This window comes from Parasteatoda tepidariorum, chromosome 6 (assembly GCF_982258835.1).
Source record: "Parasteatoda tepidariorum strain Cologne lab strain chromosome 6, Ptep-v5.0, whole genome shotgun sequence".
NCBI classification, from domain to species: Eukaryota; Metazoa; Arthropoda; class Arachnida; order Araneae; family Theridiidae; genus Parasteatoda; species Parasteatoda tepidariorum.
This window is the reverse complement of record NC_141760.1, coordinates 85741649-85765872: the sequence shown is the minus strand read 5'-3', so window position 1 is coordinate 85765872 and position 24224 is coordinate 85741649. Positions and strand designations below refer to the sequence as shown.

At 29.5% G+C, this 24224-nt stretch overlaps 1 protein-coding gene across 1 annotated transcript in view; it reads right to left on the bottom strand.

Moving 5' to 3' along the window:
• Positions 1 to 24224, bottom strand: part of LOC107444593 (uncharacterized) — a 209408-nt gene that overhangs the window by 47822 nt on the left and 137362 nt on the right. The window contains exons 3-4 of the mRNA XM_021145380.4: positions 8786 to 9058; positions 3755 to 4021 (exon numbers count right to left, since the gene is read on the bottom strand). Of these exons, the coding sequence (XP_021001039.2) occupies positions 3755 to 4021; positions 8786 to 9058 (540 nt within the window). The remainder of the gene's footprint in view (positions 1 to 3754; positions 4022 to 8785; positions 9059 to 24224) is intronic.

The following is a 24224-nucleotide window of genomic DNA, read 5'->3' as shown; positions in this document are numbered from 1 at the left end:
GAAGGTCTTTTTTTTGTTGACCTTATCTGTTTCTTAGTTGTAAATTTTTTAAAATCTTTATTTTGAGTTAGGACACTTTGCACATATAAATATATAAACTCACTAATAGGCAAAAGAAGAAATTTCGATAATTTATTACGAATTTACAATAACAAAAAATTGTTGAAATGTTTTCTTGACAGAATATTTATCTTTACTTCTAGAACAGTTGGTCTAAATAAAGAATGTCAATGATATATTTTCTACACTTGTAATTTCAAAATTAACTTAAAACAAAGAAATTCTTTGGATCAGGCAATGCGGCAATCATGCTTTTGTAGAGGACGTTTTGAAAACAACTGACCAGCCTTTGAAGGCAAGTCCAGATCAAGGCAAAGGGACTTTAATAGATGATTTATTTACCTTAGATTATATTTTGACTCATAGCGGTGGTTAGAAATTGAGAGTTGTGTACCTGTCGTAAATTTATATTATTTTCCAGTTAAAAAACTTTCTTTTTTATCAAATCTTGCCATGAGCCCAGAGTAAAGAAATGCAATTGCAATTATCCTAATAAAAAAGTCTAAAAAAATTCAGTCTGGGTAATTCTTCGTAGATTTGCAAAGAAATCTAAAAGTGTATAGAATGATCGTAATTAGCTTAAAATATTTCAGGCATATTGAAAAAAAAACTGAAGACATTTCCAATTGATCTGGCGCATTGCAAAATACCAGTGGCATTTGCAAACAGTTAAATATCTCATTTAGCCTTCGACATAGCTATGGACAAGGCATTCCCAGAATTTCGAAAACTCTTTCAGGTTTATGAAATGTAGTAGGGCTATATCCTCCAAACAAACTGTTCTGACTCATTCATTATGAATATTATTAGAATATTCTTTATTCTAAATGATTGGGTTGCACACTGGTTTCATAGGTTTGCTAGTTGTAGAAGAGTTGCAAGTCAAACCAAAATTACGTTAACTGCTCGTTTGTTCATTTTCAATCCTTTATTGTGAAGCAAGTTGCAAATATTCTAACACTTTGATAAGGTGCCAAATTAAAGCATTTTACAATGCAAATTAGTTTTCCTTTAAAACTAGATAACAAAATACAATAGTTGTAATTTTAAACCAACGTGACTTCAGATAACTCTCTTATTAATAAAACAGTAAGCAAGAAAAATATTATTTTCTTGCTTACCGGAACCATATTACTAAAAATAGAAATATGGTTCAGGATAAAACCTTATTTTGAATAGTGGAGGACGGTAGCTACTTGGGATTTTTTGAACATGTTTTTAAAGTTACTTTTGAATTCAACATACAAATTAAATTTTAATTTGCTCTGCAATTATTTAAAATAATGTAAGCGGTTGAAATCATGAAATTTGTATTTCAATGGTGTCGATATATTTTTTGCATTTCAAAGATTTATTATGATCTAATTGAAAGTGTGGTGCAATGTGGTATATACGTAGCGTACATTTAAAATAAAATTACATGGAATATAATTTTCTAAAAAAAATAGGTATACAATCTCATATAATTAACAGAGACATAAAAACAGAGACTCAGTTAGAAATTCAGCTCTTAGAAAAGTAAGTGAAGCTAAACTAATTAAAGTTTTTTTTGTTAACTTAAAATACTCTCAACTGAGTATAATTGAACATCAAACATTGCTAACTGAGAAAAATATTTTTTCTGTTTTAATTAGAATAGGTTTTAACAAAAAGTTTTTTTAATTAAATCTAGTAATTATGAATAACACAGCATTTTCTAAGTTTTGCAAATTGTCTCGTATTTCAATACAAACAATATTTTTCATTTTTTATCGTACTTTTTTCCTAAAACTTAGATAAAAATGAAATTCTTAGTTTATAATTAGTTTACTTAATCATACTTAAAATTATTCAAACATAGTTTTTTCCCCATTTTTCTCGGAAATCAACGATACAAATATAAAAGTTTAGGTAAAAAAATATTAACTGAGAGAATTGAGAGTATTTTTAAAAAGGAACGATTGAAAAAAAAGCAAGTTTTGCTTCGCAATTTAGGCGTTAAATGTAATTACATTTGACATAAAAGTAATTATGCAAGCTATAATTTTCTCTTTGTAATAAGTATGTTTAAGCGTTTAATATTTTAATTATAGGTCATCGAAAAAAATGAGTTTTTAAAAAAGAAATGTTTAATAATTGCAAATCAATTATGTATCATTTAAATACATCCCATTGTGTAGCATTTATATTGTGTACCATCGTGTAGTATTTTAAAATTCTTGAAAATTATGTTTAATTTTGAAAGCAAAAACTCAGCTTAATCAGCGATTTTTACTTGCATAAGCGCGCATGAATTTCTCACTAAAAAGTTATATAATTATAAAAAAAACTTTTGCTTCTTTTAAATTAATTGAAAGAATCATACTCCACACCAAAAAATCCATCTTCAAAGAATGTTTTCTTAACTTTCATTAAAATTTATCAGTAATTTTGAAACCATAGATTTGAATCCAGAAAATAATGAATTCGAAAAAAATCAGAGCTTTACATTATAAAGTATCAGTGTCACATATAAGATTTTGTGACAACAATTTATAATTGATATTGGTGCGTAGTTATTAATGGAAAGTAAAGTAAATACGTAATAAATAAATATGTAGTAAATAAATATTTACATATTAAATATGCAAAGTAGTAATTTATGCATGGTGTCTTATATTTCAACTTCTACAGAAGAAAACATATGATGAAAACACTTTGGACGCTAGTCACCGGTGCCCCTTTTATATATTTTTTTCTGACTCTTGAATTAAAAGAAAAATATATTTTGGTAATTTTTGATAATCAAAACAGTCTAATAGTTACTAAAATATCTGCTAGAATATCTGTTAAAAATTTAAAATAAAATCGATAGTCAAAATAAAATCAAAAAAGGTAGTTTGAAATTTTTTTGTTGTCATCCATATTCAAAAATTTACAAAAAATTGATTTTGAAGGTTAAAGAATATGGTGGATAACTGTTTCGCTTAGATCCAAACAACTGCAAGTTTGAAAAATTATTGTTTGGAAGGAAAAAGTGCTTTAAATATTTTACCTTTAACGCAGGAAAAGATACCAATATCTCATACTGTATTTCATAACCATGCATTTTTATAATGCTAAATAAAATATTTGTTACTAATTTTGACTTAAATTTAGACAAAATAATAAAAGAAAGTATGATAAATAGCTTAATCAAAATTCTGCGTCAAAGGGTTAAGCTTTACCATTGCAATTTGTAGCCCCGTACATAAATGCATATCAGTCCCTTTCCCCTTTGGATATTTTATTTTATAACTTGTTGAACAACTAACCCAATTATGGTTAATTCTAATGCTCTGTCCTACAGTCTTGTAATTTTAAACCCAATACAGAAGACAAGGGAGCTCCTGGATCAAGTATTGGAAGAAATGTGCTTTCGCCGAGCCTCCCACAGCTAGCCCGACAGGAAGGGGAATGCTTGGATATTGTTGCATATTTGGTGAAATTAGTAGCTAAACGTTGGGTTTAGTGGAAAGCTATATTTGACGCACTCGATAGGAATAGCCTTTTTGGGGCTCGCTTTACAAACCTACATTGTATTATAAAGGCTGTTTGCTTTGACAATTTAATCATCTGACAATTTAATCATTTAATCAATTTTACACTGGTGCCCATTTGCTTTGTGAAATCATGTATTGTTGTTTTGGGTAAACAAAAAGCAATTACAATTTATTTCATTGAAATAATTATTTACCGTTATAGCAAGATGCAATTTCGAAAGTGGATGCACCATGCACTTCCAGGTAAGGATCTTCGATGTTCGCTAAAGATGGACTAGCTAAGTGACTCAGACGACACACGCTGTTAGTCGGATCTCCCATGTCGAACGAATGACACCTGTAGTTGACGCTAAGACACTTTTTTCGACATTCTTCTAATGTTTTGACTTCTTGAAAGACTGCATCCACTGTCTTTAATATCTTACCTCCAATTTTTCGAAATTCACAAAGTCGTACTGGAGCTTAAAATATCAAAAAAATATTAAATCAACATTTGTATTTCATATAAAATATTCTTTTACTTCATCATTACATGGTAATTTTAGCATTTTACACGGTGGTCTTTAAACGATTCATTTAACATGATTTTAAGTATCAGCAAATGTCATATACTGCATGACATGTAAAATATACTGTTACTGTAAAACAACAGTAAAACTTAGTCTTAACACTGGTCTAAATGTATTTAAAATATTTAAATATTAATGCATAATACACAGTCTAATCCCATTAATGTGATTCCTAGTCAAATGTCAGATTAGCTACCATTCGCAGTGAGGACTAATGTGACACAAGCAATAAGAGAATCAATTAGGTTCTTGACGTTGTTCTCTAAGATATTGAGTGAAGTGCCTTGGCCAGCAGGGCTAGGTTACGCCATTAAGGATCCATGACGCAAACAACTTGATCAAAGTGGTCCCACAGACTCCTGATTGAGTTTAAATCCGAGGAGTTTGGTGGCTAGAGCAGTATAGTTAACTCATCCTGGTGCTCTTCGAGCTTCGCACGCATTTTGAGAGCTGTATGACACGTCACATCGTCCTACTGGTTGATGCTATCGTCTTAAGGGAAAAAAATTCGCATGTAGTTGTGGACATGGTCAACAAGAACAGATGCGTACTTGAGTTGGTCCATTGTGCCTTCCACATTGAGGAGTGCATCTAGAAAATATTACGAAAACATTCCCCTGATAATAAGGCACCGTAGACTCTTCCGACAATTCTTGCAGGGCGATTTCTTTTTGATGTTTCACGTCTTTTACGCCAACAACCATCTGTCCGATTGCGAGATTCAGTGGGAAAAGTTGCCTGTCGTCTTTCAGAGGAAGTTCAGTTGCTAGCGTAGGCATCTGCTGCGACGGCCCACCCTTATAAAAAAATAGGTGTTTTTTTATGTTATTTTGTGATTGAAACGAGCAAAAATATACACCTGATGTAGAAAATGAAGTTATGTTTTTCATCAAAAATTAACCTCATCAATAAACCTCAATTTCAACGTCATTTACCCCGCATGAAATCAGCCTGATATATAGCTCAGAGATACTTTTAGCTGAAATCAGATGATATTATTCACACCTCAATTATACTTATTTGCTTGAAGTGTAGAAAAAATAACCTGTACATCACCTCAGAAACAAACTCTCTGAGCTGATTTCTCGTTCTAAGGTAGATTTCTATCAACCTCAAAATAACCACAAGGTATATGAAACAATTTCATATACCTTGATTATAAACCTTGAGAGGTTGATTTTTTAAGGTTATTTTTGAAGTCAGCTTCAAATAAACCTCCAATAAAGCTTAACACTTTAAAATAACCTTAAATAAACTACTAAAGGACCTTAAATTTTCGTAAAAGCCTATGCAGCAACTTTCACTGAACTGTCGTTGCGGAGATACTGTTGGTAGACTCTTGGTTCATCTGGTTGGTTTGCTGCTCAATGGTAGTACGTCTATTCACCCGAAAGCATCGCTACAGCAGTCTTTCACTACTGTCATCAATGGCCCATGGTGCAACACATGTGACGCGTTGCACATTTTGAATAGTACTATTTTACTTGAAGGGTCTATTTTCATCATGGCTTCATGCGAACTGTTCACATAATTAGTCATTTCGAAAATGTTTCCGCCCTTATCCTTAAAGCCAATAATCATGTTCTTTTACGACTTCGGATAATTTGCTTAATTTCCGCATTGCACCAATGATAACGATGTTTTTTTAAAATTCCTTTAGACACCCTTTATATACGCTCCACTGCAATGTGCTTTCATTTATCTTCTTGTGATTGATTATTTCGCGTTGACGTGGTAAGTAGATGATGGTCACTTTAATGTGACAAGACTGTGTAATTAGACGTTATGGTAAATAATATTTAAAAAAAAATATTTAAAATGATGCAAGTAATGATTGTTATCATATATGTATGTCGTATTATACTTTTAGGTTTATTGTTGTCATATCACAAGCATTCTTAGTATATAGAGGCAGTGTTAGTGCAAATGAATTAAAAAAATACTGCAATTATTTTAAATAAAATACATCAAAGTAACGTGTTAAGTAACTGCTAAAAGTGTGGGTAGTTTCAGCATTTATAAGTACTTACATATCACAAAAGAAAGCTAATAAAATTGGTGCATATTTGCTACGTGTAAGGCAAAAAATAGACAAACAAAATTTTAAAAAAAATCTGACAGATTTTCTCAGAATGTTCTTGAAATACAAATTAAACATTTAATATCATAAAATTTCAAAATTAAAATTTTAAGGTTAATTTAATATTAATTGAAAACACAAATAAATTAGAAAATTAGAAATTTTTTTTTTTTAATGTGGTAGATATATACAGATATATGAAAATTCTGCATATTTCCAAATAAAATATTTTTTGTGAAATAAATATTTAGAACATTGGTTCGCTTTAGATAGAAGAGAAACTTTGCGGATTTCTTTTTTATTCTGAACTAAATCTTTTTATTTAAACATTTCACTTTTTAAAATATATTTTAGGAAATTCTTGAATAAAATTCGATCAAAACAGTATTAGAACTTTTGTACAGTTTAAAAAAAAAATTCTTTAGATGAGGAAAACAAAAGTTCAACCAGAAAAAATCAATTTGAAGAAGTTAGTAAATCGATTTCTTTGTTAAAAAGTTTTGTTTCATAAAATTTTTCCATTTATTCCTGGTTTTAATCTTTTGTAACATATTTTCTTATTCCATTACAGAGTCTTATTATAACTATTTTAAAAGCTTCGTAATTAAGTATTCCTATATTTATAATTTATTTTTATTTAAAATTATTCATCAGAATTTTATTTATATTTTATATTACGATTTTTTTTTGATAGAAAGAAAATATTTAATTTTATTTTTCAGCAGATTCAATACTGAGTTTGCGACTGTCGATGCTCAACACCGTAAGCCTCTACCAGAACCTAACCCGGAAGAAAAGGGAACTTCTGGATCTAGCATTGAGGCACACTAGCCTTCGTGGTGGATTTTTGATAATCCGCATTTGCATTATATGTAAAGGAATACCACGAAAACTCCCACATTTACCTCGACGACAAGGGAATTCTAAACCATGATCCGTCTACCATTGAGGATATTTTATGTTAGCACTGTGATCGGTGGGAGCAGAATTCGTATCAATCAGCAATTACTGCTATTCGAACCTGGGTCATCTCATACCATTGAGGATATTTTATGTTAGTACTGTGATCGGTGGGAGCAGAATTCGTATCAATCAGCAATTACTGCTATTCGAACCTGGGTCATCTCATACCATTGAGGATATTTTATGTTAGCACTGTGATCGGTGGGAGCAAAATTCGTATCAATCAGCAAACACTGCTATTCGAACCTGTTTCATCTCGAACCATTAAGGATATTTTATGTTAGCACTGTCATCGGTGGGAGCAGAATTCGTATCAACCAGCAAACACTGCGATTCGAACCTGGGTCATCCCATTGGGGGAGGAATACTCTATTTCATGAGACGTCGGAACTCAACGAAAAATGCTGAAATAAGTATAAATAAATTGAAATTTTTTTTTAATCGTGATCTACAATCTGGTATATTGCCGCAGAAACCGTCTATGGTATTATGTATTACGTAATGTAATCGGCATCTTCATATTGACAATATTTCCCTTATTTTTTTTATGCCAAATGCGTTATGCTTTTATTTGTGCCAAGTGAATGTTGTCTTTATATTTTATTTTTAAAAAGATTTGCTGTAATAAACATCTTTCTAAATATGTATTTAAAAAATATCGTCTCTTGTTAAGAAGGATTTGATAATTAGTGTTAAAATCGATAACTCAGATGAGATAATGAAAAGTTAACTGCCGAAAATAAAACTTATTAATTTTTACACACACTGTTAAAATGTCTTTTGATCTCAATTAAAAGCAAAATATGTACTATAGTATAAGATTTTTCTCAGCCTTGGATGTGAATCTTGACCTCGGTTAAAAAAAAGATCAAGATAGATTTTTTTTTATCTTGGAAGAGCAAGGTAATGAGAAAAATGCTTGGATCTTTCAATAATAATGCAGTAAGGAGAACAAGAAATAATTCAGTAAATAGTGAAGAGAAAGTTAAAAGACATTTATACAGTCACAGATATAAGTATAAGGAAACTAAACTGGTTGGGTCTAATTCAACGGACAAGTATTAACAGAATTGCTAAAAAGGTCTTTGATTCACTGGTGGCTCAAAACCACGCGGATGACCAAAGAAAAGATAGGAGGATGCGGAAAAAATTGGAGAAGAAAAACATCCAGAAATGAAAGTTCCCCAAACCAAGAAGAATAGAGGTAGGCTCCAGCCCTCAAAGGATGGTTTAATCAATCAGTGAATGCCAGTGATATTTTGACGAGTTTTCTATTAACAACTCTAAGTTTATTTCACTAGTACTAGAAATCATTTGATGCAAAAATCACAAAAGAGTAAATGAAGAAATCTGCATCAAAATTTTTTAATAATTTTTTACTGAGCTTTTCAGAAAAATTTAATCGTCCTTTCTCAAAATAAATCTAAACAGAAGCATTATTTATTATGGTATTGCAAATAGCGATTATAAAAATTATTTACATTTACTGTATTGTTGTGTTGTATTTTAACTTACCACGCTACCATTTAATAACAATAACAAAATAATGTAAAATATAACGACATCATGAACATAAAACATGTGCATAAAGGTGTGCAATCTATAGTACTTACGATCAACGCAGTTATTTTCAAGGTACTGGGTTCCGTCCTCAGCCGCCACGAAGAATTTACTAGAGTGGACGGAGTGACGATCGACGTCACTCAATTGACATTCCTGTTGATGAGCATGGTAATTGGCACTACGGCACTCAAACTCCTTCTCTCTCAAGCACAATCCCATGCACTGTTCTTTAGTGGACACATTCGATACACTTTTTCGTGACCTCTCCAGAAGCTCATGGTTCGAAACCCGTTCAAACACCCATTCTCGATTGCAAGGAACATCTGTCAAAGATTAATATGACACATTATTCTAAGAGGACAGCATTTAATAAACACACACTGAAATAATTTAAAATATGGTAGAAACCTTCTTTGAAGGCCTTATAAAAACACGTTAAAACACACTATAAAAGCACTTAAATTTTTTTCCAGAAGGAATTTAGAAATTTTCAAGAGTTCTTTCGTTTAGAGCATACCTAATGTCCCAAAAATTATCGAAGATTTTCATAAACCAATAAAAGAAAAACGGTATGATAATAGAAACTTACGGTTCACTGTGTTCTGCTATTTTACTATCATCAAAATTCGTTTGAGAGATTCGAAAGTGTAAGCTGAACAACATATTAAAGTACAGTGCGCAAAAAATAAACGGTTCACCGTAATTAACTTCTGATCTAATGACTGGACATTTACGTTCCAGCACTTAAACTTAGTGGTCGAGGGGGTAACCTCAAATACGCTAATTAATAAGAGCACAAGGTATTTTAAATTACAGAAGCAAACACAAAAAAACGTTTTTTCTCTGAATAAGCATTCCTTTTTTTTTGACGAATTTGGATTTCTGACCCTTAAAATATAAGGGGTAGCAGCAATGAGGGAAATATTTTCCCAATAGTTTAGTCAGAAGAGCAATCCAAAGTTTGGACTCCTTAATGTTAATTTTACTTGTTTTGGTTTCACCATACATCGAGAACATTTTAACCGAAGTGAAAAATTTTTGAACAAAATTATAAAATTCGTTTGTTCAAAGATAATTTCATGTAAAATATAGTTTTAAGTAAATAATAACTTCTTTCATATTTTATTTAATAAAAGTCAAAAATTTTTTCAATTGTAAGGTACACAAGTTTTTACATTGTTTTAAGGAATGTAATTTTAAATGATAAAATACAAATTTGGAGCGAAATCGGTTGAATAATTCCTGAGAAATCGACTTTTAAAATACGGCTTTTAAAAAATTCGACTTTTCAGCTATGTCATTAAATAAATTTTGCAACTATTCGACCAATTTAGATCAAATTTTGTACTTTGGCATTTGAAATTGCATTCCTTCAAATAATATAAAAACTTGTATACTACGCAATTAAACATGTTTTCAGCTATTATTAAATAAGATGATAAAAATAATTATTTACTAAAAGTTATATTTTGTATTAAATTATCATCGGACAAACAAACTTTAAAATTATGCGCAAAAGTTTTTCATCTTCATGATGATTTATGGTGAAGTACGCAAAAAGTAAAATTAACATGAGGGGTTCATACTTTGAATTGCTCTCCTGACCAAACTATTGGAACCATACTTACCAGATTGCGGCTACCTTCTATATTTTAGAGATCAGAAAGCCGAAACGGTCGAAAAAAATGTATTTATATTCAGAGAAAGTATGTTCTTGTGTCTGATTTCGTACCTTAAAATATCGTCTGCAGTTATTAATTAGCATGGTTGAGGTCTCCCCCTCGAGCCATTAAGATTGAGTCCTAGAACGTGATTAAATCAAAAGTTATTCAGGGTGGTCTGTTTCCTACTTTGCCGTTCCTTACTTCTTAAAGTTAAGGACTATTTCCAGGTATTTCTTATGCTGATGTTATTTTTATAAGTTTTGAATTGAATTACTAGGTATACGTTTGCATATGTATCCTACACTTTTGTTTTTCCTAATCTATCATAGTAAAACATATGTATCATCAACTTAATTTTAAAATATATATTACATTAATGTAACAAATACTTAGTAATTACAAATATTTAATAATTTTTATATAAGCGACTATGTGAACGTCGATACTTAGAGTTTTTTTTTAAAGTTAACTAAAATAATACTTGAAGCATTTAAATAAATTTTAACCTTATAGTAAATTGAATCATGTATAAAAAATGATTAAAAGTTTTACATATTTTATATCAAAAAATAATTCGATTTTTAAGTGAAAGAAAAAAAATAATTCGAAAATTTTTTCCACACGCAGTCTTTTTGAAGTACTTTGCTAAAAAGATCGATTAAGTGAATTTTGAAAGAATTTTTCATAACACTTTAAAACATATTTTTTGACGTTGAACAAACTTGACTATAAAAAGAAGACACTGTAAACAGTTTTAGAGCTACTTTAAGAGAATCTCGTCAAATAGGATGTAAAAGTTTATTTTCTTGCATGTCGTAAAAATTGATCTCACGCTTCCTTAAATTTCGCAAGCTTTTACGGCTACTATTAAACAAAATTCCAAACTTGTTGTTGGTAGTAAAAAAAAGTGATTCTTGTCTTGTATTGGACTGAACTGATTTTAGAAACTTATTTCTTCCCTTCTTTTTTTGGAAATTTATAAGGTTAATAATTAATTACGTTAAACTGTTAGGTCTGGATAAACAGAATAATTTACGAACTAAAGCAAATTATTATATAATGTTTCTCGTCCTTATAGAATAAGTGCTTCGTGTATGGTATTTCGTAATCCTACATGTAATAAATATTTTTAATACTTACGTATTATGTACGTATTTTTTTAAAAAAAGTATTTTTATCTTCCATAATTTAATATTTTCATCTTTAATAAAATGATCTAAGAAATGTATTTTTTTCATATTTAATGTATATAGAGTCTTACAATATAAAAAAAACAAGAGTAAAAAAAAAGTGAAATCAAATAAATTTTGAACAGCAAAGAATAGAAACCGGTGGTATAACAAAAGAACCAATCAAGACAAAGGATTTTTCGTGTGTGGACAAAACTTTTCCATTATAGCTCTCCCAGAAACAGCCAATAGTAACTGTTAGAAGAAGTCCAATAGATCAATGAATTCCTTTATGTTTACCTTCATTATCTCGCTCAAAGACGAAAGTAAATATGCCAGATACGATATTTTCTGCTTAAATTGTTTTTTCTCTTTTTCTCACATTTGAAAATAAAAGCGGAAAATTGTATTTCGAAAAGGAAAATTTTTGTATGTAGATTGAAACTTTTTTTGTTTTGTAAGAGATTTGCTATCATTTAAATCTTTTTTTTGTACATTGATTGTCACGATTGAATCTAATTTCTTATTGTGAATTTTAAATTTTTTGTCAAAAACGAATGAAAAACGCAGCTATTAGGAAAGATAAATTAATACTAAGGCGAGTAAAACTTCAAAAGCGTTGCCCATAAATATGACGAAACTTTATCGAAGTCTATTAAGTCTATAGTGAAAGTAAAATTCATAGCATTAATTATTGTGGAAAAATGAAAGGAATTATTTACAAATTAATAACGTAATGAAAGGAATTAATATCATAGATTTGATGCTATTAACGATTTTTGTTATTGAAGTTTACTTCCAAAAAGAGTGGTTAGAATTTTATTAGTTTTTTTTGTTCTGTTATTATGATTCTGATGCTAACGAAAACATTCACTTATCCTTCTACGGGGAGCTTTAAAAAACGTGCATTAAGGGCGTCAATTAAAGAACACTCTTAATATAAATATATAATAATACTTTCATGAACTTATATGAATTTCATGAAGTGTGCTGTTTATAAATTTGCACGTGCTAAATTAGAAAGTAACTAATATTAAGTTTTACATAAGTGACATGCATTTGAATCTTATTTTTTAAAAATTATATCCAATTATTCTACTATATTCACAGTTTATCGACAGGGGAATTTTTTATTCTATGAACGAGAAGATTGATTATATTTTTGTTTCACTTCTAAATTTATTCCTTTTTAAACAATCAAAAACATCTTCATTTAATTCTAATACAGAAATAAGTTTTCCTTATCTTGAAACTAATTTTTTTAACCAATGAAAGCGCCCATGTTTAATGTTCAACAAGCACCTAAGGTTAATCTTATTTAAATCATTTATAATCTATAACTAGCGCTGAACAGTAGACCCGATTCTGAGTTTATAACTCTCAATGATCTCCGTAGCCATGTAATTTTGAACCCAAACCAGTAAACAAGGAAACTCTTGGATCAAACAATGGGGCAAATTAGCTTTATGGAACTAACCCCCATTTGCGTTACATGGTGAGGAAAACTACCAAAACTCGCAAAATAATACATTACTACATTTGCGAAGAAGCTTTTTTTTCATTTTTAGTTGTATTTAACTGTAGCGAAATTTCATTGTTTAACAAACATTTTTACTTACGTATCTTGAAAAGTACAATATATAACATGATTTATTAATTTCATCAAGAATTTCTAATACTTTAATATCTATAAAAATATCATAAAAGAACTTCAAAGCTCACAGAATACTTTACTACACTTGTAACTAAGCTTTATTTATTTTCTAATCCAGACTATTACCAATGTGCATTTAAAAAATACATTTTGTTTCGTATGTAATAAAAATAAAATGCAAAATATACCAAGGTTTATAAATTTTATCAAGTTCTTTATCTTTAATATCTTTAAAAAATGCTACAAAATTTTCCAAACTCACAATATTTAACAAATATTTTGTCACTTATGTATCTTGCAAAGTTATGAATATAGAATACAGAATACATTAAGATTTGTGAATCTCATCAAGAATTTCTCACTCCTTAATGTCCATAAAAATATCACAACAAAAGTAGTCCAAAACTCACAAAATAATTCATTACTACATTTGCAAATAAGTTTTTTTCATTTTTAGTAGCATTCAACTGCAGCGAAATTTCATTGTTTAACAAATATTTTTACTTACGTATCTTAAAAAGTACAATATATAACATGATTTATGAATTTCATCAAGAATTTCTTATACTTTAATATCTATAAAAATATCACAAAAGTACTCTAAAGCTCACAAAATAAGATCCAAGCAAACTAACAACATAGTAATATTTTCCAAGCATAAAAATGACGCTGAGGAACTTTTTTTCCATCCGTCATAAATCATCGAAACGACAGAAATAAAAATACAGGACAGCACAGGTCGTCGTTAATTCTTTGAAGAGACCGTGGACGAGAAATAAAAAAGACAACTAGCAGCTGGTATTAGATAAAGACGCAATCGATTGTGCGTCCCCACTGCTGCTTCCTTTGTAGGCAATGTATCCATCCCCTGAGAATTCGCGGTTATGCACTTTGGCGGAGAAGAAGGAATAAAAGACATCTTTTGAATGACGAAAGGAAACTCATTTCCTTAGAGAAACCCAACAGCTACAGACAGATGCCAATCCACAGTTAAAAGAGGCAGATGAAAAGGAAAAAAAGAAATTCATCGACTTTTTTCCCCCCTGCTTTTAGCTCTAATGGTATAAGCAGTTTGGATTAAGGTGGTGATGAAGAAATGTCAAACCGTAAACAGATATTGAAGAAAAGCTTTTTTTAAAAAATATTTGCAATGCGGATTTTTGAAGCACTTGTTTATGCAGAGTTTCAGCTCTAATTTATAAAAATCTTGATTTAATTATGTAGTTGCTTCTATATTAAATGTTTGCAAAAACAAACTGGAGAACAATGTATCATTTTCAAGTTAATTTATTTTTATAAACTGTATAAATGTACTTTTATGGTATACACTGCTTATTTAACAGTAAAAAAAAAGTTTTCTGAGTACAATACCGTTCGGTAAGGATCTAAATTTTAAATGCATGTGCTCAAACTCTAAATCCAATGTGAAATTTTCGTTTCATAATATAGTAGTAGGTCCTGGGTTCCATCCTCGGGCCGAGCAAGGTTGACATAGCCTTTCATCCTTTCAGTGGGTCCATAAATTAGTACCAAAGCATGCTTGGGAACTAAGCACTGGGGGTTCCGCTTTCGGCTGATCACCTAACCGGAACATCCATCTACTCTAGCACCCCAGAGCCCAAGATCAAGAAACTGAGATGGGCACCGTAGGCCTTGGCCCTCTATGGGCTGTCACTCCACTGAGTTTACTTTAATATAGTAGTAGAATATTGATTCAGAATTAGCAAAAATTTTTCTATTAATTGAAATAAAATGCTTAATTAACTTTAACTTACACAAATCACATATATCAGACAAACAAACATACTATAGAGTTGTATTTCTCGAGAAGAATCTTCCGAGTTTAAACAAAATTTAAATGGAAGAAAATACAAAGGTGCAGATGAAAATCACAAAATCAAGTTAAAACGAGGGAAGAGAAAGAGATAAACAGAAAAGATAAGAACAAATTTATTTGAACAGAAGAGGCGTGATGTAAAATAGTGATAGGGGAGGGTGCAAGCCCCCAGGTAATCCAAACGAGATATAAAAATTAAAAGAGAAATAGGTTTCCAGATATTAAGGAAGAAGGGAATGCAATTAGGTCATTGAAATATATTGGAATTTTTCAAAATATGAAATGGTTTCCAGAAATCTAGGTCAGTGGCTGAGGACCAGTATAAATGATTTCAGAAGAAAAAAAAACTGAAATTTATGATTAGATATAAGGTTGTTTAGTGCCTGGATTTTTAGTATGCATTTATTTCAATAGAAATTTAGGGTTTCATTCAGCTTTTTCAACATACACAAGAGCACACTGACAAAATATTCAGTTAATATTCGAGTCAATAATGCCGGAATCTTGATTTTTTTTTTCAGAAAAAAATTTGGGAGGTAATAATTGAAATGCATCGATATTTCTGGCGTCTATAGACTTCATGCTTGGTTAGTCTTTAGTAGAATAATGCTCTAAATCAAATACAATTCGCATTATACTGGAATGATATATTTTACTTTTATTTTACTTGCTAAGAGTGAAAATAATCTTTCTATCATATATTTCAATTTTACTTTACTTAAAATTAGTGTAAGGTTTAAAAAAAAAAAAACCATGTTACCAACGACTTTAGTCAAGCCAATATTTGACGTGTATCGACAATGACGTGATCAGTATGCTTCAAATTAGTGTTTATTAATTATAGCTAAGGCAAAGATATTTGCAAAATATAAAAGCATTTTTATAATATATATTAAGAATTGAAAACTATTTATCAATACATAGAAAACTATTTATTAGTACATATAAATACTATTCTGTGTATTCTTCAGTCTTAAGTATTACAAATATAGCATGATAATTTTACGAAAAACACATGGAAACAATATCTGCGATACTGTTATTACAATGATGTTATTCGTATAAAAATACGTTTATAACTAAACAATGGCTACAAAAAGAATTGACAGTACGAAAGTATTCAAGTACGGAACTGATGAAAATAATTTATTAAATAAGGTTACATATTATTTAAATTTTATTAACTTTTGTATTGCTTATTGTTACCTAAAACACAAGTAAAAATTATAAGAATGGAATAATTTTCAACTGTTACTATAACTCTCTAAAGCAGAATTTTCATTAAACACATTTTTCATACTTTTTCCATTATTTTATATTAATTTAGATCGAAATAAGTGGAAAAATACTATATTTAGCATTTTAATAATTTATGTTTATGAAATACAGCTCAAAATGCCGTTTTTTAATCTACCAGATACAGCTCATTTCCAAACAGTAGTTTTTCAAATTTGCACTTATTTGCAGTTATTTAGATCTAACTTAAACAGTTATTCATCACCGAAAATGTCCCCAGTGGATTGATCGTTAAGACACGGTTCCCAGCAGATCACCGAAGTCAAGCATCACTGGCTACGGTCAGTGTGCGGGTGGGTGATCACTTGGATCAGCCTGCGTAGGAACCGAGGGTGTGCGGTATTGGTCCTCGCTAAACTGTGCTACCATAAAGAGCTCGACTTCGCGGGCAGGTCGTCGGGCTACCGAAGCGGGGGTGCCATCTCCTCTGCAGATCAAAATTGTGATGACATGTCTTCGGATCATCCCCAAGGATGTTTCCCAGACTGTCACCAACAGCTCATTGTGCAGCTCCAGTGCGACGTAAATGAACAATAACAACAACAAATCTTCACCGAAATTTCTTTAATTTATAAAATCAATTATTGAAAACCTGTTGAATAGGAAAGAAAAGAAATATTTTCCAAATTACTTTTTGAATTTAAATATTTAGGTACAGATTTAATTCCGATAATTTAACAGATTTTTTTCACTATCAGACTGCTTTTTTATACTTTAAAAGCATCAAAATTTAATTTTGCTAGTATTTAAATTGTCAGAAAAAAACATATATAAAAGAGACACCGGTGTCTCATCAGCTTCAAAGGATTAAAAAAAGACAATAACGTGATTGACATATCTGAGAAAGAACTCTATGTTTTCCAAGCTTTTAAATCAAATATTATTTAAAAATGCTTCATAAATAATATTAAATATTTCAAGTTCAAATAAAAGAAAAGACACAATTAGCTTAGAGTTTCTGAAGTTGCTAACACTCTCTAATCAAAATAATTAATGATTTTCCAGAGAAAATTTGCATATTTTGACAGATTATGGAAAGGTAAATTAACGGGAAAAAAGTCTCATGGTAAGGAATTAATCTTATCAATTAATCATGAAAACGTAAAAAGTTTCTGAAATGAATATTTATATTTTGGTGATGAATTATGATTTTTTGAATATTCATAAAAACACAACGCAAAACAACATATGTAAAGGCTTAATGAAAGCGTTATTAACACCCTCTTAAGGATGGGTATAGATATCATCACCAAACTTAGGTTAATTACTTAGAGTAATTTATGAATAATGCATGTTCCAGCAATTTGTTTAAATTTAATATTCCTAGACACTAGCTAGTCTGATTCTTTTATCCAAAATTAGGTATTACCGTACGAACAGCATCTGGAATAAAGAATGATTAATTTTTCTCGAATAGACCTGATTAATAGCAGCCTTAAATGCTAATGCATTAATAAATTTTTATACCTAACATACTACTGTTTTTTGTCTTTAAATTAGGGGATATTTTTCATAATTAAAGCGCTAACTGCAAAACAGAAACATGTATTAAAATGTTAATTCTTCTTTAGACTGGTCATATGTTTAAGATTCGATCTTTCCTTTGATTAAATAGTGTTATTAGAGACGTAGTGACTCAGAGGACAGAGCGTTTGCCAAATGGTACCAGGTTTGAATCCCAGGGATGGCAGGTCGATACAAATTCCGCACACAGCTCGCATTGACCTCAATGCAGACTTAAAATATTCTCAGTGGTAGACGGATCATGGGTTAGAGTCTCCTTGCCAGCAGGCTAACCTTGAGAGCTTTTCATGGTTTCACCCTTTATGTAACGCAAATGGGGGTTAGTTCCATTAAAAAGTCTTCCATCAAGACAAATTTCTCCCAATACTTGATCCAGGAGTTCCCTTGTCTTCTGGATTGAGTTCAAAATTACAAGGCTTCGGAGCTGGTTGTCATAAACTTAAATTTTTCTCGGCTGCTCAACGACGGTTATAAAAAATAGTGTGAGTGTCAGCCTCAATAATATAGTAGCATGAAGTAAACATCCAAATGCTGAACATATTTTTGTAAAATTAAGCGTTTAATAATGATAAAAAATGTGAAAAAAAAAAAAAACTGTTTTACTTATTATTGTTTGTATACTATCACTATCATATGTTTTATGATTTCTACTGTCCTGATATATATTTTCTGAGCTTCTAGGTTGAAATGAATTCAATAAATTTTACATAGAATTCATTAAGCTTTACAAAAATTCAGGAAATACAACAACAGCTTTACAAGAATGCCAGTTTATACTGATGATTTTCCTTAGTAGTAGAGAAGCTAATTCATGATAATAGGTCGAAATGAATTCAATAAATTTTATATAGAATTCAATAAAATTTACAAAAATTCAGGAAGGACAACAGCAGCTTTACAAGAATGCCAGTTTGTACTGATGATTTTCCGTAGTGGTAGAGAAGCTAATTTATGTTAATAGGTCGAAAAGAATTCAATAAATTTTACATAGAATTCAATAAGCTTTGCAAAAATGCAGGAGAGACAACAGCAGCTCTGGAAGAATGCCATCTTCTACTGATGATTTTCCGTAGTTGTAGAGAAGCTAATTTATGTTAATACTATTAAAATTAGAAAAAATAATTTGATTGATATTTCATAATAATGATGCATGTTTACGAATATATAAGCAATAGAACAAGTATATAAATTGTTGAGTAATTAGCTACATAATTATTAACAAGAGTTAATATTGCGTAAAAATGAACAAAATAAATAAGTTGACCTCTAATTAAAATAAACTTTCATATTTTAATTAAAAATGTATCGGACAATTAGAGACCCTGAAAAGAAATTGGATAATTGACCTTTTTCAATGATTTCGGACGCTTTCAGAAATCGAAATGAAGTATACATAAATATATGTAAAAAAGATATTTAAAGCGATTAATATTTATATAGTTTTTCAGTTTTTCATTTGGAAATTATCTTCATGGGAAGAGATTCTTAAGCAATTGCATGAATGTATGATTTATCTAATCTTCTTAAAGAGACATTTTGTTTCGAAAAAGACGTTAGGCAACTACATACATTTATTACAACAATAGTCTAAAATCAACTCAAAGCAGAAATGAGTTTATTCAGTTTTTTTTTTATTACGTTCATGGAATACAGAGAGATTTAATAAATATATTTAATTCAGAATAACTATTCTGTGCTTACAGTTACGAACAATTTATATCAAATTGAATTATGTCTAACATTCAAAACTCTTTAGCTTCCCTAACGATGACAGATTCGAAATTCTCAGCAAATGAATCAAACAAGGTTTTGATCTCAAATTATTCTCATTTGAGCTATTTTAGGAAATGATTTTTTTCCAAGAGTATCTGTCAAGACATAAGTTTTGATGGACATGGGCACGGCACTGTACTACCAATCAAAAAAACCCATTGAATGATTTTTATTTTATTTCGGCTATTACGAATCTTTTTTTTTCTTATTTCGAAGAAATTATCTTGGATCCTTAATGTGAAAGATGAAGCAAAAGAATAAAAGTTCGAAGATGGAACATGGTTCTTCGCAAGAGGAGTCAAACGATTGAATTCGTCACGGAACGATTTTTTTATTACGTCAAAAGTGAAAACGATATAGTCTTTATTGTTATTTTTTTTCTTCTTCTTCAGTTACAGGGCAATTGACAGAAGGTAACACTTTCTAAATCGTTTTTTCAGCGTAATGAATGATTGCTGAGTGTTATACAATGTCATTTTTTTTTTTTAAAAAAACCATTTGTGAGTGATGGATTTATACTTTTGTTTTATTAAATAAAATACGACTTCTGTTTCGGAAATGACTATCATCTGCAGACATGATTTGTAATAACAGTCATTGAAATATCAGGACACAATTCAGAAATAAGATTATAAAACTTTCAGTTTCTCAAACACAGAAGAGCTATCAAAACTATTCTAATTACGCGCATTAGACCTTATCATTAAATGTTTTTATGATTGTATAACTGTGTTATAATTTAAAAAAAAACCATCTGAACTCTAAAAATAGAATAGCATTATCGATCATTTTATGCAATATTTCTTTTTGGAATCTTAATTAGTCAATACTTCTATGTCTCTCAGTTTATTTTTTTTATTATTATTATGATTTTGCCTCATTAAGATTTGGTCTTTGAATTTTATTAAAATAATCAATGTAGTTGCCAATAAAAATTCTTAAAATGCATAAAATAATAATTAGAATTTCCTTATACATTTAAAATGCTAAATACATTAAAAGTTCATTGCATTAAAAGTTCGAAGATGAAAGATGGTGTTTTGCAAAATGAGCCAAATGAGTGAATTCGCCACGGAACGATTTTTTTTTTATTTCGTTAAAAGTGAAAACGATGTAGTATTTTTCGTCATTTTTTCTTTAGTTGTGTGGCAATTGTCAGATAATACTTTCTAAATTACTTTTCAAAGTAATGAATGATTGTTGAATGATGTTACGTTCGGTTCTTATCTTTTTTCTCATTATTTTTAAATACCATTTGTGAATAACAGACTTGTATTTTTGTTTTATTAAACAGAATGATGAGGTTATGTTAAGTTATTTTTTCTTTCATTTTATTAAGCACCATTTGTGATTTCTATTTTTGTTTTTTAATAGAATACACCTTTTTTTGGGAAATGAATATCATCTGCAGATATAATGTGTAAAAACAGATATATTTAATTATATTACAATGCAGAAAGGATATTATAAAAGTTTCAGCTTCTAAAACATAGATGACTTATCAAATTGATGCTAATTACTCGTATTAGATCTTATCATTAAAATTAGTTATTGAAAAAATAAAGGAAAAAAAATGTATCAAAATAGTTACCGATGAAAATTCTTCGAATGTATAAATGTATTTAGTGTTTTCTTAAATTCTTATTTTCTTTCAATACATTAATTTAAATATTGAATTAGTAAAAAGGTTTATTATTCTATTTTTTAAAATTTGCTCTCTAATTTGAGGAAAACCTTGAAACTGTTCTGAAATTTTTTACGCCCTGAATGTTTTATTTTTATTTCATGTTAGGATAAAAATATGATGCGTATAAATTTTATTCGTATTATATTTTCACTAACATAAAATAAAAATTGAAAAACATTAAAATAAAACTGAGAAAATGCGATATTTAACATAATATTTATTTAATTAGAGTGAGTATGTGATCTTACGGTAATTATTGCTGCAAAAATTACGGGGTATCAGATTTTTTGTTCCTATAGAAATAGACAACTGGGATGGGCACAGTTGTCCTTGGCCTGCAATGGGCTTTAGCGCCACTAAGTTTGGTTTATTTTATTTTTTGAAAATGGAATTTATGGTGTATTTTAAAATTTTTTCATTTATCCATCATTTTATCTACAAATTAATTCTAAGTTTATCTTGACATGTAAGTTCATATGAATGCACTTATATTTTTGAGGAAAAAAATCAATCTAGCCTCATTGCAATATTCTAACTTTGCTGAAAGTCGGGAATTTTCTCATATTTCTAGCAGGAGAGAAAAATGAAGAGATTACAATCATTCGCACAAATATAGATAGGGGAGCGATAAAGATCAGCAAATAGCAAAAGCCGGGTGTATCAAATCGTTTCGAACTAATATTGATACAAGATATGACATTTCTCGTTGCTTTCAACAAATATCAGCACTGCGGGGAAACGTATTTATATAGAATCGAAAGAAAGTTTCGTTTTCGATTTAAGATTACTTTTGGTATTTCGGGATTCTGAAATTACGTGAGGAACTAGAAGGAAAAGCTGGATTACGGTACAGTTGAAAGAAAATTGAGTTATAAATTGTTTTTTTTTGTATTATTAAAAATAAACATTTAATATTTTCATTTTTGAATTACTTTAAATAAGCAATAATTTTTCAGCATTATTAGTGAATGATTTTTACATTCCTACATTTCATTTATATCTATACTTTAGTCGAAACAAAAAATGTTAGCATTATTAGTGAATGATTTTTACATACCTTCATTTTATTTATATCTATATTTTGGTCGAAACAAAAAGGGTTAGCATTTGTAGTTAATTTTTACATTCCTTCATTTTATTTATTTCTATACATTAGTCGAAACAAAAAGGGTTAGCATTATTAGTGAATCATTTTTACATTCCTTCATTTTATTTATATCTATATTTTGATCGAAACAAAAAGGGTTAGCATTTGTAGTTAATTTTTACATTACTTCATTTTATTTATTTCTATACATTAGTCGAAACAAAAAGGGTTAGCATTATTAGTGAATGATTTTTACATTCCTTCATTTCATTTATATCTATACTTTAGTCGAAACAAAAAGGGTTAGCATTATTAGTGAATGATTTTTACATACCTTCATTTTATTTATATCTATACTTTGGTCGAAACAAAAAGAGTTAGCATTTGTAGTTAATTTTTACATTCTTTCATTTTATTTATTTCTATACTTTAGTTGAAACAAAAAGGGTTTGCATTATCAGTGAATGATTTTTCTATTCCTTCATTTATTTATTTCCATACTTTAGTCGAAGCAAAAAGGATTTTAGGCATATAAACTTGAAGGAGAAGTAGAACATATAATAAGGGCAGAGAATTGCATTGTAACACCAAAGCTGGAGAAGTTTTCGTACGCTTTTCTGTTATAGATTGGTTGTTCGAGCGTATTTGAACCAGTACTTAAATTTGTCAAATTTCTCTTAATCCTGTGTTGATTTCAAATTTTAAGATAATGTTTGTCAAAGAGAGTATTGAAATATGTACAGAAATAGCTGTTTATCGTAATTTAATTTAGAAACACAATTTGCAAGATCTAAAAGTTAAGACACAGAATCAATAAAATCCGAATCAATAAATTAGCTAAATTGGTAATACAATACTGCAAAGGGAAGCACAACGTGTCGTAAGAACTCCGAATTGCATAGCAATCCATGGCTGAAATGTCATTGTATGCAGCTAGGGGTGCTTTCTCATTGTAGAATGGCCGTTCCTCCTTGTTTATGTGCACTTTAACCTATGCTTTTTTTACAAATTATCGTCATTGTTTTTTTAATGCTTGTTTTCAAAAATTGAATTTTGACAACAAGCATTAAAGCACAATATATAGAAAATGCTATTTCATCAGCAATTAATGATTTTTTGAGAAAAACAAGATAAATTTGGAAAATTTATTACCAAGCAATTAAATTTCAATAAAAAATTTGTATATCTGTGATAATGGATGTTTTGACCGTTTATAGAAAACATAAAATTAAGTTAAATTAAAGTACCGAGTCTAACGGACTAGTGTAACAGTATGTTATTAAAAAAAGAAATTTGTGAATTTTCTTAATTTTCATGCGAGTTGCAACATTTCATATTGAAATAATAAATACGTGAAAAATATATTTTGTCAATCTACATAAATAAAGTAGAATGTTTATACGTATGTATGTATTTTATACAAATCCGCATTTCTGAGCCGATTTGGATCAAATGTGGTGAAAATATGTTGAAAGACACGGCAGACCTAACTTCCTTATTTATAACTTTTTCCTACTGTTCATTCGCAACAATTTCGCTACATCTCTAAGAGTTTTGCATACAATTTGATAAATGTTTTATAATTAGTGATTTACTAGCTTTCAGTTAGCTTCTAATTAATCAATCAAAATTAGTTTTATCACACGTTTACATGAATTATTTTTCGTTGGTTTTCTATGTCAGTCATCACAAGTAAAATGAAAGTTAATAATTCCGCAAAGCATGATGCTGACGTCACAGAATTCGTATCATAAAAAAGGCATGTGAAATTTCGTGTTTCTTATACTTTTAAAATGCA